The 14,139-nt window shown below is 47.5% G+C and overlaps 3 protein-coding genes across 3 annotated transcripts; all 3 read right to left on the reverse strand.

The window, feature by feature from the left end:
• Window positions 1-4,486: 4,486 nt before the first annotated feature.
• LOC136503614 (BTB/POZ domain-containing protein At3g50780-like) lies at window positions 4,487-7,066 on the reverse strand. Its single transcript, XM_066498633.1, has 3 exons — window positions 6,981-7,066; window positions 4,970-5,726; window positions 4,487-4,918 (listed from the first exon to the last, which is right to left on the reverse strand). The coding sequence occupies exons 1-3, from the start codon at window positions 7,064-7,066 to the stop codon at window positions 4,487-4,489; spliced, it is 1,275 nt and encodes a 424-aa protein (XP_066354730.1).
• Window positions 5,915-10,233, reverse strand: LOC136505221 (uncharacterized; the record flags this gene model as incomplete). Its single annotated transcript, XM_066500371.1, has 8 exons — window positions 5,915-6,811; window positions 6,907-7,121; window positions 7,209-7,311; window positions 8,409-8,454; window positions 8,808-9,006; window positions 9,094-9,198; window positions 9,301-9,427; window positions 9,871-10,233. Coding segments are annotated over 7 exons (999 nt in total), but the record flags the coding sequence as incomplete, so codon positions are not given.
• A 1,574-nt stretch (window positions 10,234-11,807) lies between these two features.
• On the reverse strand, window positions 11,808-12,953 carry LOC136505897 (uncharacterized). The gene has a single exon (XM_066501024.1). It carries the CDS (start codon window positions 12,871-12,873, stop codon window positions 12,019-12,021), a length of 855 nt encoding a protein of 284 aa, XP_066357121.1. The 5' UTR covers window positions 12,874-12,953; the 3' UTR covers window positions 11,808-12,018.
• Between the last annotated feature and the right edge of the window lie 1,186 nt (window positions 12,954-14,139).

The following is a 14,139-nucleotide window of genomic DNA, read 5'->3' on the forward strand; positions in this document are numbered from 1 at the left end:
TCTTATCTTGTGGATACCGAGGACCATACCCACACAATCAAGCTCTATGAAATGGATGTCAAGAGTGCATTTCTCAATGGCTACATCAATGAAGAAGTATATGTTGAGCAACCTCCCAGTTTTGAAGATGACAAGAAGCCTAACCATGTGTACAAATTGAAGAATGCATTGTATGGCTTGAAACAAGCACCTAGAGCATGGTATGAGAGGTTGAGGGACTTCCTATTCTCAAAAGGATTCATGATGGGCAAGGTTGACACCACTCTTTTCACCAAGAAGATTAGCAATGATATGTTTGTGTTGCAAATCTATGTTGATGATATCATATTTGGATCAACCAATCAAGACTTTTGTGAAGAGTTTAGAAAGATGATGGCTAATGAGTTTGAGATGTCCATGATTGAAGAGTTGAGTAACTTCCTTGGTCTTCAAATCAAGCAATTGAAGAATGGTATATTTGTGAGTCAAGGCAAGTACATCAAAGATATGCTCAGGAAGTTTGGCATGAATGAAGCAAAGGCCATTAGCACACCAATGGAAACAAATGGCAATTTGGATGTGATGCAAGTGCCAACATGGTGAAAGGAAGAGCACCTCGGGCACTTATCAATTATTAGGAAGATCACTTGTTTCATAGTCATCGAAGAAGCAAAATAGTGTTGCATTATCAACCGCCGAAGCCGAATACATATCCGTCGGTAGTTGTTGTGCATAAATTCTTTGGATGAAGGCCATCTTGAATGACTTTGGAATCAAGTTCAAGAAAAAATGCCATTGATATGTGACAATGAGAGTGCAATCAAGCTAATCAACAATCCTGTTCAACATACGAGAACAAAGCACATTGATATCTGCCACCATTTCATTAGAGACCATCAACAAAAATGGGACATTTGCATTAAGAGTGTGGGCACCGAAGATCAACTTACCAATATATCCATCAAGCCATTGGATGAGAAGAGGTTTTGCAAGCTAAGAAATGAATTGAACATATTGGATTTCTCAAATATGTGTTGATGCACCCCCCCCCCACTTATATGGCATGCCTCTCCTTCGAGCAATCCAAGGTAAAAGTTTATTAGCATGGCATACATTCTTTGCTAAGGACTTGATTAGTGCATTTAGTCATTCCTCACATGTAATAGGCTCATTTATGAAAATCAAATGAATTTGATGCTTGTATGGTACCACTATTGCTTTTATGCTTGACTTAATCTAGTGGTAGCATATGCCATGTTTATAGCCTCGTGAACCTAGTGTTTGATCTAGAAAATAAGCTACAAGTGTTTAACTCAACATGGTACAAGATAACCCTTGAAATGAAATATGAAGAAGCTTGTCCTTGGATCAAACTGAGTTAAATATCTTTGGTAAGTGTTCTAGATTGAACCAAATTTGGAAAAATGATCCTCACCCCATTGATTGACATTTATAATCTGAACCAATGTAAAATTGAACCTTTGTGGTCATTGATGACAAAGGGAAAGAAATTGCACAAAGATAAGGTTAAGGGGAGAACTTTGACATAGGGAAGAGATATGACAAAGGAAATGGATCAATTAAAATTTTGATCACACAAGTAGAGGGCAAGCTCATAAACTTGATTGATGCATTTGAAGGTGCGTTTTATATGTTTGCTTGCATGACACAAGTTTTAAATTAAAATTTTATGCTTGTGTGGTGTATTCTAGTTGTAGATTTGATTGATGAAATGAAAAACTAGCATGCATAGGTTGAATAACTAGACTTGTGTTTATATTGTGAAAACTAGACCCTTACTTCTAATGTTGATCTCACCGGGTATTCTAGTTTGTGTATGTCTAGTTATAAATGGTGCTAAGGATGGTATATTTGGTGCACTCCGATTGGTATCACACTTCAAAGGTCTATCTCTTATACCTTAGCATCATTTGGTAGACATTACTCTCCCACAACTCAAATACATGCATATGTGCAAGCTTTCAATCAAACTCTTAGCACATATGTAGGGGGAGCAAATGCTACCAATGGAGGTTCATGAAACTTGTCCAAATCCTTTACACATGATAAAAATGCTTGGGCAAGCAACATGTATTCAAATTTGAATTTATTTCATATCTTTGTGAAGATTATCATCAATTAGTAAAAAGGGAAGATTGAAAGTCCTAGTTTGGTTTTGGATAATTGATGAAACCTAGTTGGACTAATCCTTTTATCTAAGTGTGTGACTAGATAGGATGGTCCAATCCTAGTGGTGGAGCAAGATGAAGTCCATGGTGATGTTGGTGGACATGTGATGATGGTGATCAAGCTCCGGGACTTGGAAAAGAAGAAAGAGAAAAACAAAAAGGGCTCAAGGCAAAGGTGATATCAATAGGGCCTTTTTGTTTTGGTGATTAAGAGAGAGTGTGATCACATTTAGAATAAATAGTCTTACTATTCAGAGGGGAGCTCTTATCGGACAACTCGATCAAAAAGTGCCACTAGGTGTTGAAATACTTGCATTGCATTTTAGTCCTAGTGCACATCGGTGAGAAAGTGATTAACCTTTGAAAAATGATTGTAAAAATGCTAACACACTTGCACGTGATGGTGAAACACTTGGAGTGTTGGTACATTTACAAAGGTGGTGAAAGTGGTGAAGAAACGGAGGTGAAAACGGGCTCAATGTGCTGCCCTAGGGGCACCGCCACTGCTATGGAGATGGCACCACCCCTAGTGTTCGGTGCCCACCTGGCCTCAGGCCAGTGAGGTTGTGCTGGAGGGGCACCACCGTGGCAAGTTGGGTGCATCGCCACCCCTACGGCAGTGACCACTTGGCCTCGGCCGAGAGTAGCAGTGAAGAAGGCGGCCAGCAGAGCGACCGATGTGCACCGCCGTGTGCAGGGTGGTGCATCGCCCCTGGCACCGCCATGGGTGTCCGGTGGCACCACCATAAAAGTCCAGAGAGGTGATTTTCTAGCAGTTGGTCGGGCGGTGCCACCGTCGCCTGTCCGGTGACCGCCTGACCAGTCAACTAGCCATTAGATTTGACCGTTGGAGGGCACCATCACCCCTAGGGAGGTGCCACCACCGCCGTGTCCGGTGCCCTCGCTGAAAGCTGCTCCAAAAGGGTAATGACTCTATTTGCTTGTGGGCTTATAAATAGAGCTAGTGGCCAGCCTTGGTCACTCTTTTGGCCCTTCTAACAGTTGCATAAACCCTTTGAGAGCTGAGCACACCACTCCACTCATCTGCACACTTGATTTCATCATCTTGAGTGAGATTGGAGAGCATCTAGTGTATTGTTTAGTGTTCTAGCATTTTGTGGTCCTAGTTAGGCGATTTGGGCTAGTGGAGATCTTGTTACTCTTGGTGTTTGCCGACACCTAGACGGCCCGGTGATTGGTGGATCATCGAGCGGAGGAAGGTGATTGTCTCCGGTTCCGATCATTGTGATTGTGAGGGGTTCTTGTGCCTTCCCCGGTGGAGCGCCAAAGGCAACACTAGTGGATTGCTCGTGGCTTGTGTGATCCCCATCTTATGTTGGTTGTGCGGCACCCGATTGCGGGTTTGGTGTGTGATGCCAATTAGCGCGTGAATCGCCACAATAAGGACAAGTTTGCCGGCAAACAAGTGAACCTCGGTAAAAAATCTTGTGTCATCTTGTCCGAAGATTTCATTGGTTATCTTGTGATTGATTGATTTGCTTCATCTTGTGATTGGCTCATACCTTAACACATCGGTATAATCATCACCATCCTCTCTTTTTTACATTTTTAGTGTTGCTTCGCTTTTTAGTTTAATTAGTCTTGAGAGCAAGCTTGTGTCAGGTCTAGTGGTTAATGGGGCTCTTTAGTTAGTGTTTGAGAGCTCACTAACTTAGTGTAGTAACATAGCCATTGTGTGGATAGGGACTAAAGATACTAGAATTGTGGTACGTGGCTTATATTTTTAGTAGGTTAGCGTAACATTCGCTTTGCCTCATATTTGTCTAACCGGTTTGTTAAGTGTTATTGTAGAATTTTTAATAGGCTATTCACCCCTCTAGCCAATTAGTTCCACCTAATGTTTAATTGTTTATGCTGTTGAGTCTTGAGTGCTAGTAACGAATAAGGTCATGATCTGTATTTACTAACTAATTACTATCCTTTTATATTCAAATATTATTTTGGTATGTAGTTCTCCAGTCCTGGCACAAGCATGGTTTTTCATGGACTGAAGGCTCATTCAAGTGCAGACCAAATGAAAGGAGAAGAATAATTTAAAATCATTTAAAAAAACTCTGGAAGAGGTACAATGGAGTATTAGAATTCCAATCATTGATGCATCTGATTTTACACTCAGTTAACACGTAGCCTTGCTTGCAATTGCAAACCATCAAACTTTACACATTGAAACACCCAAATTCTTGCCAACTCTCATGTCAGATTAACTAACCAAGACAGGATCCTCAAGATTCAGAAACGGTTTCCGTTTCTCCCAAACATTCTATGATCAGCAGCTAAGTTTAAATTCTACTACCATTTCAGGATGAGCTTCTATCCAATGGCGAAACATCACCTGCGTTAGAATCAGGCTGATGAAGAACATACGGCCTGACAAAGGTCCACACCTCGAACGCCCCCTGCAAATTCTGGCAATCGTCGCCGAGCTTCAAGAACCTTCCGAACCAGGCGAGCAGGATCGACCTCTGGTCCTCCAGCGGCAGCGTGAGGATCGTCTGCCCGATGCCGTGCTCGACAAGCCTCCTGTCGAACGACACCGATGCCGACGACGGCCGGGAGCCGCCACCGCCGCCGCGGCGCTGCAGCCACGCGTAGTCGTCGATGAGCGGATGCAGCCAGACCTGGAGGAGCAGCTCCCCTCTCCCGACGCCGACGAACAGCCGCGCCGTGACGCGGCTCACGGCGTGGCTGGAGGGCGCCGGCACCCTGGCGTGCGACGCGGCGAGCTCCGCCTGCCCCGATCACAGCGCCACGAAGCCGTCGCCGGCGCGCTGGCTCGCCACCAGCAACTCCACCAGCCACAGGAGGTTGTCGGTCTCCAGCGCGATCCGCCGCGTGACCGCGGGGGAGTACTCCGATTCGGACGACGATGCTGCTTCCGCGAACAGTCGCCGGAGCCGGTCCAAGCAGCCCCGGCACGAGCGGTACAGCGTTTTGGCAGAAAATATGTCGTCTGGTGGTGATCCGTCGGCGCCGGTGCCACCGCCGACATGGCTGCAGCTGCTGTCTTTGAGGAGGTTGAGGACCAGGGCTTTCATCTCGCGACGGCCCCGGTCGTCGGTGCTCGTCAGCACCATCTCTGTGATGCTCGCGAACGTGTCGCTGGGCGGTCTCAGACAGTCGTCGGAGGCGATCCTCTTCAGCAGCGGTCTGACGACTCCGCCGTAGTAGTTGCAGTCGTCGTCCTTGTCCTTGCTCTGGAGACGGCGGATTGAGGACACGACGCTGCGCTCCTCGTCGTCGCCGACCCACGGGACGGCCTCCAGGTAGTGTAGGCAGGACGTGACGCAGGCGTGGAAGCCGAGCGCGTCGGCGGCCTTCATGATGCGGAGCACGCGCGGGACGCTCTGCTTCAGCAGCAGCCGGTGCTTGGCCTCGTCGCAGTACATGAGTCCCACCGTCTCCACGTAGATCTCCGCGTCCTCGCAGTCGTGGATCTCCACGCAGGGCGGCGGAGCGGGGGCGGGGTTGCCAGCGGCGGCGAGGCGCTGGGCGAAGAAGGCGCTGCTCTGGGAGAGGACGTCGCTGCAGCGCCTTGGTCTACCAGATTACTAGGACCCTACTAGGAGCACAGTACCACTTTGGGTAGGAGTACGTTCCGGTAGGTAGGACTGTAGGAGTAGTATACAAAAGATGAAAGGCCGCAGTACAAGCAGCAGTGGTGATAAGTGGAGCGTCGCCCTGTTCGTTTGATCGCATATAAGCCATCACTTAAAATATTATTGGCCAATTTAGTATGAGAAAAATATTATTTATTGACTGATAAATTATGACTTATAAGTCAAATACGATCAATTAAATAGACTGTAAAAGTGGCCAAGCGCAGAAGCGAGCTGCTGCCATGGCAAATTGGCAGAGGAAGTAGAACGTTGGCATGTTCGTTTCGCTGAAAAGCTATGACTATAAATATTATTCGACAATGTATCATGAGAGAAAAATAATGTCCCTTTACTTAAACAGTAAGGTGCCTCGTCGTTGCTGTTTGGGTGAACCCAGAAGCAGAAGCAAGCACGCAGGCGTGGGTCTTTGTGCCGTCCTTCTGGCCTAAGGCTGGATAACGAGCTCAGCTCGGTTTGTTCTGGCTCGTTAAGATAATGAGCTAGCTTGGTTCAATTCGTTATCCTAACGAGCCAGAAAGTCAGCTTGGCTTGGCTCGTTAAAAGCTTGAGCTGGTTCGTTAAACTCACGAGGCAGGTATAAAAAATACACAAAATATAATATTTATATTTATCTAAAGTTTGAGAATAATAATAATATAAAACAAATGTATCTAGACCAGTTATCAGTCAATTTATAGGGTCTAGACTAGTTACCAGTCAATTGTAAAGTGCAAGACATGAAGTAATACAAAAACTAATATAAGTTTTGATACTCTTTTTCCTGGAAGTTTGGCTCGTTTAGCTCGCGAGCGGCTCGCGAGCTAACTCAAGTTCTCGTTATAGCTAATGAGCTAAAATCATAACGAGCCGAGCCGAGCCAAGTCGAGCCAGCCACGAGCCGAACGAGCTAACGAGCTTCGAGTTTTTCGTCCAGCCTTATTCTAACCTCTGGGCCTGCACTGTTCCATTCCACACGCACAGTCTGCACTGTTCCAGGCGAGCACGCACCTGAGCTTCACTAGTCCACTGTAAAAAAACGAAAAGTTGATGCACATTTGGCACGCGTGAATGTTCACGAAATTTTTTTCACCAAGACGTTGTGAATGAATCGTCATGCTCACCGACTCAGCATAGGAAGCAGCAAAAGGATGGACAACGGACAGCTTGAGACGTCTGGTACTGCGTAGGTACATACAGAGGAGGCCAAGAACGCCTTTCACCGTTCAGTTTCAGTATGAGAAGGACCGCAGGAAGCAGCCACAGGATGTGGGACGACGGCATCATTTGCGTTTCAGCCGTTTGACCGTCTCCAATGACAACCCATAGACACCCAAACCTAAAACAGATAGCAAAAGACCTAAAATCAGTCTCCAATAGAGTACCTACACAGGAGATCTATTTTAGGTTGTCTGAGAGGCACAACCTAAATATGGACATCCACTCTCCTGAAAACTCATTTGCAGAAAGGATTCTCTTTTGAGTCTGGTTGTTGGAGAAGATGCCGAATAGGCATTGAACTTTTTTACCTGTAACGCTACCCAAAGGACGAATGAGTCTTATATTTTGGGTGTTGTTTTCGGAGATAGACCCTAACATGTAAGCAGATGGATAGAGGGAGCATGGGACCACTGATGCTCAGTAGTCACATGAGGCTGCCGATTGCCGTTGGCCGTTGCAGTGCAGGCTGGGCACTTGGGCAGGGGCAGCCATAGAGCTCTGCGTGAGTGCGTGTGAGACCACAACAGGCAACAGGGAACCGGGATGAACTACTACCAGCTACCACTGTGCTGTGTGCCTGTGCATGGAGGAGGACCATATCATTGAATCTTAACCATCGCGAGCTATTGTCGCGTTAGACACCAATGGCTTCCCAATGATTTCATTTCATTTCAACGCAGCAGGAGGAGGTTTCTCCAGAGCGGAACTGGAAGGAGACCGAACAGGACATGGTTTGGGCAGAATATCGCTTTGATGGTCTCCGTGTGTGGCAATGTGGAAGATCGAGCTGCCTGACGGGCACGAGACTACGAGAGGACCAGCAGCCAGTTTGGGGTGCTCAACAAAGCCGAGCGTGCGTGGCCTTTGGTTTCTTTTCACACACTTGCTTCTTCCTTTATGGTAGTTGAACAAAAAAAAAAGGAGGATGTTCTTCCTTTTCCTGAAAAGGAAAATAAAAATTAAGGAAGGGGGGGGGGGGGGGGGGGGGGCATCATGGTGTCTCACTTGAATCGTGGCACAGTAGTTCAGAACAGAAAAAGTAGTGCATCAGTGTTTGCTTACAAGCTGGAGTGTGCTAATCATGGCCAGGTTTATGGTAAAATATGGCTTTACAAAAATAAAAATAGTATTGGGTACTCATAACATATTTGAGTGGATTTTACGCTGGTAATAAAAGAAAGGATTGGCAGGATATCTTTTGTTTTAGTGATGATATATTTCCAAACCAACAAAGCATGATAATTCTTTAATAAGATCTTATGGAAAATAAGAGGAAGCACATGTCTATTTTACTGAGCTTGTATTAAAACATAAAACTAGAAGGATCATGTTCTCGCATGCATGCGCAAATCACGGAATCATGTCATCGCCCAACAGAACTATAAAATAGAAGCACTGAACTTACCAAGTCCATGTGCATATAACTTTCTGATTGGGTATTCGCAAATAACCTGCAAACATAAAAGTTACAAGGAAAATATCAGCAGGCAATAAATTTAGCCTTGTTTTTTTTCCATTGACCAAATTATAGCCTTGTTTGCAGAGGAAGAAACATGAGTAATAACCTGCACTTTGGAAGAACATGCAATACAGTGTAGCAACGCGAAGGAACTTAAAGTGAAAAATTGTGTCACTAATCTTATTTGTTAGGTGTGATTGCTTCCAGTACTAATACTCACATGAACATCGTGTTAAAGAAAACAGTGATGCTACGTCACTAATCTTGTTTAGACGTCTATTCGTGCAATTTACTCAAAACAAGAATACTAATGCTAAAGATCACAGTGGCAAAAGTTACACGTACTTGTCACAGGCAAATTTTACTCGTTTGTTCTGCAATGCAGTCAATTCCTCAACCTGCTTGTCCCCATTGTCATCAATCAAATTCATGTAGCCAAACAAAAGCATGCCCTTATTCAGCATCCTTTTGACAAGTGCAGGCACAAGATTCAGTCCATTCTGCTTAGCCGTAACAACGAAATCTTTCAGTTGCCTGCACTCCTCTGTTTCCAACAGAAGAAAATATTTAGTGCATTAAAGAATAGTTTTCAACATGCACCAGATTATTGGCTCGAATATATGTGCCTTACCAAGAGACAAATAAATCTTGAACTGTGACTTGTATGGCTGGCACTCATACAGACAGTAAAGCCCAGCCAATCTTTGGGGTAGTGAACTTTGAGAAGTCAAATGACCTGGACACAAAATTAAGTGGAAAATAGTTCAGCTGTGACCACAAAAAGGATTATTGGTGGGTTCAGTTCAGAAATATGTGCTTCCAGGAAACCAGCACCTACCAATACAATGCAGAAAGAGGGACTGCATAAATAAACCCGAGTTTGTCTTAGGTCTGCTTTCATAAATATAAGAAAATTTCTTGGCCATCCACACTCGTTTGAATTCAGCAAGTGACGTATAGTTCTCCTACCAATCAGGAACACACAGATGTTACATATTATTCATCTAAAGTTAACGCGCAACACACGGAGAGAATTTGACAAAATTAACTTGGCATAATCAGCTATGAGCTCATCGATGTCCAGCTTGAAAAGAGCAATATCTATATTTACAGGAATGGCCAAGCCTGAAACTGTATAAGGAAACTATAGTTCAGTTGATTGGAGGTAAAAACAAGAAAAAGGCAACAGCCAGCAACGCGCAATGGAGTTGTAAATAAATAAAGAAATTTCGGCGACCACTAACCTAAGAAGACCACGGTGACAATACTCTGCAAAAATCCTTGTGTTGGCTTAACTTAACGCGGCAATAGATGTTCAGTGTTTGAGCAAAGGTTGACACGGGGACCAATTGCCGGGGAATCGCAAGGGAAGGGCAGGAGGGGGGCGCTGAACGCTGACGGAACTTACGCTACGAGCTTGGATGAGTGGACAGAGGACGGGAGGAGTCAGGCCGGGCCGCAACTGGTGAGCGGAGGCGGAGCCGCGTAAGTGCAGCGTCTCCTCCAGGGCTACAGGGCCGTCCCTTGACTGGATTTTCCAGTGCCGCCGACCTGGCGGCTGGCCGGAGAGGGCGGCGGCGGTCGGCCGAGGCTCCGAGTTGCGGCACGGCACCAAAATCCAGGCGGCGCAGCAGGGGCGGCGGGGGCGTCTTGCCCCGCGGCTCCGTCCTCTCCCCGTGCGCGCGGGCGTACCGTCGGAAGGCGGCGGCAGGCCATCTCCGTTTCGAGGGGAGCGGAGCGGGCGACGATGAAGAAAAAGGAAAAGAAAATTTTATTGTCCTCGGCTTTCTATTTGGGCCTTACGGGCCCGTTTTTCTCCTTAAGAAATATTGGCCCGTGTAATTTGGATTTCGGCTATGGCACTGGTATACTAACGAAAAATCTCGAATATTTGATTTGATTTGACCTACACAACCCACTATCCTCCGGCCTAAATACATTAAACATTTTTTTACTTCTCCCATATGCATATCTGTGTATGCATGATACATACTATTAGTGCATTTGTAATATATTTTAGCTGGAATATTGGGGTATTCATATAGATTGCCAAACGGGTGGCTCAAACATGGCACGGCCTAAATACATTAAACATTTTTTTACATCTCCCATATGCATATCTGTGTATGCATGATACATACTACTAGTGTATTTGTAATATATTTTGGCTGGAATATTGGTGTATTCATATGGATAGCAAACGGGGGGGGGGGGGGGGGGGGGGGGCAAACATGGCACGACATGATTAGGCATGGCACTGTTAGGCACGAGCCGTGGCATGTCATGGCACCGTGCCGACTTCTTAGTCTAGGCACGACACTAAGACACCTGCAATGGATGACTTATAAACTAGCTCTAAGCTTTTTTCATATTTTAATAGAAGAGAGAAAAGCTAGCTCTTGATTAATTAAGAGCTAGCCCATGCATACATTCCAAGATCATGTAACAGTATCATGTGAAGCTATCCATGTTTATGAGATATATGCTAAAAGCTGGCACTATTGAGTAAGATGGCTTAGAGCTACTGACTAGCTTATACCATTGCACGTGCCCTAAAGGCATCTAATCATGTCGTGTCGGCATGATGGGAACGACCGCCCATCAAGACCCATGCTAGCCTCAACATGGTCAACTGGAGCAGCGTTGTCGTTATTACCAGAAGCACCATGCAGTCGGGCTCCTGTGTCGTGCCACCGCCGTCACAGCTGCTGTGTCTCGTCACTGTCGTGGAGCCGCTGCACCACATCGTGTCACCGCTCTTCGGGGAGGCCAGGATGACAAAAGGGATCGAGCTAAGGAAGGTTGAGATAGGGAAACAGGTGTGAGAGGGAGGGTGGCGTTTGGGGTGAGGCGACCGACGGCGGGAGCCCCTAAGAAATACAAGAGAAAGCCATGGGAGGGAGGAGCCGAAGCATCAGGTGCGGCAGCTTGGGGTTCGTGGAAGAAATTCAAAGATACGGAAGAGGTTTATGTTATAGCTAGGTTTTGTAAACCCCAACGGTGAGGAATCTTAACCGAGGCGGGCAAAAAGGGTTAACCGAGGCTGTTTTTGCAACCACCTCGGACGAAAGGTCACGGTTAATCGTGGCCTTAACCGTGGCGGTTGTCATGACAGCATCGGTTAATCATTCAACGGAGGCAGGCTCTTTAAAACGCCCACTTCAGGTAATCGATAAAAAAACAAAAAAAATCCTCGGGCCCACCGGCAAGCCAGTTCCCGAGCCCGCCGGTGAGCCCGTTTGGCCATCTAGGTATTCATTCATGGAATGCCGGGGACTCACACTCACGAGTGAAAATGTGAGCTGTGAACGAGCTAATGAAAGTGTGTTATGGAGGCTGTGGTCAAGACTAAAGAGAGCTAGGTTATTTCTCTTTATAACAACAGCATATCATTGCTGATTTACTGTCCACAGTAAATTCGCCACGAAGTGTCTACCTACGTGGCCGTGCATGCACGCACAGCGACGGCGGCGCACGAATAAATATGCGTACATTTTTCCATGGTCGATTGAAGATCGATCATGTTTTCTGCCCCATCTAGGCCGGCGTCCATCCGTCACCGCGCGATGAGCGATCCTATGACGCCAGCAATGAGCGCGGTGGGGTCGCCGAGCACCGCGGAGATGACCACCTGCGCGGCGAACCCGGCGATCTCGCAGCAGCGCTTCACCTTGCCCTTCTTCCTGCCCCAGTACGAGTACCCTCCTCCCCCCCTGCTGGCGTGGCTGCTCTTCGCCGCGCCCCTGATCGCCGGCACCCTGTACCCGCTGCTCCCGGGCACCACCATCCCGCCGTCGTACATGTTCACGCCGGCGCTGCTCACCCCTCCTCGACCTCCTCCTCCGCCGGCGGCGCCCTTGTGTCGCCCGACGCCGTGCCAGCTCTCGACGAGCATGTCCATGACGCACGCCACGTGGAGGCTGTAGCACCTGCACTGGCTCCGGTAGCTCCAGCTGCGCCCGCGGTGGCCGCACCGGTGGCAGGGCGGCACGCCGGCGGCCCTGGAGTCCGGGTGCAGGTACAGCCTGACCCCGCCGCCGGCGTCCAGCGCGTGCGGGAGCGCGGCGCAGCACGGGTGCAGGTCGAACCCGCAGGCGCGGCAGTGGTAGACGTAGCCGGCCACGTCGCGGCCGCACGCGTTGCAGTAGCGCGCCCCGGGCCCCCCCGGCGCGCGCGCCAGGAACACGAACGCGCAGCTCGGGTAGAACGGGTGCCGCAGCGGCGGCGGCGGCGGCGACGCGGGGAGCGCGCACTGCCGGTGCAGGTCGTGGTCGCAGCCTGGGTACGGGCAGCGGAACCGCGCCCCGATGCCCACCTCGCGGCACCCGTCGCACCGGAACGGCGTCTCCGCGTGCTCCAGCCGCAGACGGTGCTGCGGGTGGCTGAAGTGCGCCACCTCGCCGTACCTCATCGCCGCCCGCCGGCAGAGTCCCAGCGGATGCTACTGCCCGTGGCTGTTGCACTGCTGTTCAGAGTGTTTGGAGAGAAGCAGGAGGCAAAGGTTTATAAGGAAACAATGGAATGGCAGTTGGATTGGGTGGTTTGGTTCTAGGCTTGGAGAAGAAGAGTGTCGAGGAATTGGAATATATTCTTGTACGTGTCCTTCGATTTTTGGATGTTTGTGATTATTGTATTTCTTGGATTGGGAGTATCAAAGCCTATATATGGTCATGTATGGTCGATATGTTCGTTTAAAAGGGTCATGGACTTCAAAAATTCCCTCTAAGAAATCGCAACTTGTTCTGTAAAAACTCATCTAGTCTAGAAGATCCAGCCCCTCCCGGCTAGACAACCTGCTGTTACTTGTTTGTCGTCACATAAACAAAATGAAACAAAAATCTGAATAGTGCCATGTTATTTGTTTGGCAAGTTCATGCACGATGACTAATCTGACGAAAAGGGACATGCAGCTGGACGACACATATGGTTTTGTCACAGGGCATCTCAAGATTTCGTGCAGTGTGTTGGTGCAGGCAACTGTTCTTCCACCTCGTCCTCCAATCCAACGTCAGATTGTTCAGGTTCTTCTCTTAACTAACCCAAAAAAAAAACAGCTGGTGATCCCGCACGGCATTCCCTTCTAAACCAGTTGAGGAACATCCGGTCCTGGATTTCAGCCATCTCCTCGGTGAACGGTGATCTTGCCTTCATGATGGAGGCCCAGCAGAGGATAAGAGCGCACAAATTCCATACTGCATAAGATTGGAATTGGAATGTCCCCAACGGACTACAAAAAACCTGTAGTCATCAGGGATTAATTTCAGTGCAGCGAGAATCGCTTGCGCGGGAAGACAGGAATTTAGGGAGGAATGTATAGGGAAAATATCTGAAACAATTATTGGGACACCATCAACATGTTGGAATTCTTGGCGACATTCTTCAGTTGAAGCCATGAAATGTACTTACTTAGGTTTTTCATGTCGGTGTCAACATAGTGCCAAAAACCTGTAACATTTTTCTACATGAACTACGTAGGTGTTGCTAGTTTACTACAGTTCAGTGTTTAAGTGCAGAAGCCGAATGCAGGAGTTCTGAACCCTGACAGACAGTTCAGTGTCAAGTTGTCTGTCAGCTTTGCTTTGGCCATTTCCGATGGAAAAGTTGGAAACCCGGAGCATCCGATCTTCCGCTGGATACCCTACTATCGTGTTAAAACTTCCTATAATACTGTTCATGG

The sequence above is a fragment of the Miscanthus floridulus genome, chromosome 14 (assembly GCF_019320115.1).
Source record: "Miscanthus floridulus cultivar M001 chromosome 14, ASM1932011v1, whole genome shotgun sequence".
NCBI lineage: Eukaryota > Viridiplantae > Streptophyta > Magnoliopsida > Poales > Poaceae > Miscanthus > Miscanthus floridulus.

Excerpts from the sequence above, each read along its gene's own strand:
- LOC136503614 (XM_066498633.1), bottom strand. The coding sequence starts at position 7,066 with ATGCCGTCGTCCCACATCCTGTGGCTGCTTCCTGCGGTCCTTCTCATA. Across the intron at positions 5,727-6,980 it reads AGGCGTTCTTGGCCTCCTCT|ACCAAGGCGCTGCAGCGACG; the intron begins GTATGTACCTAC and ends GTAATCTGGTAG. Across the intron at positions 4,919-4,969 it reads TGTGGCTGGTGGAGTTGCTG|GCGGAGCTCGCCGCGTCGCA; the intron begins GTGGCGAGCCAG and ends TGATCGGGGCAG.
- LOC136505897 (XM_066501024.1), bottom strand. The coding sequence starts at position 12,873 with ATGAGGTACGGCGAGGTGGCGCACTTCAGCCACCCGCAGCACCGTCTG.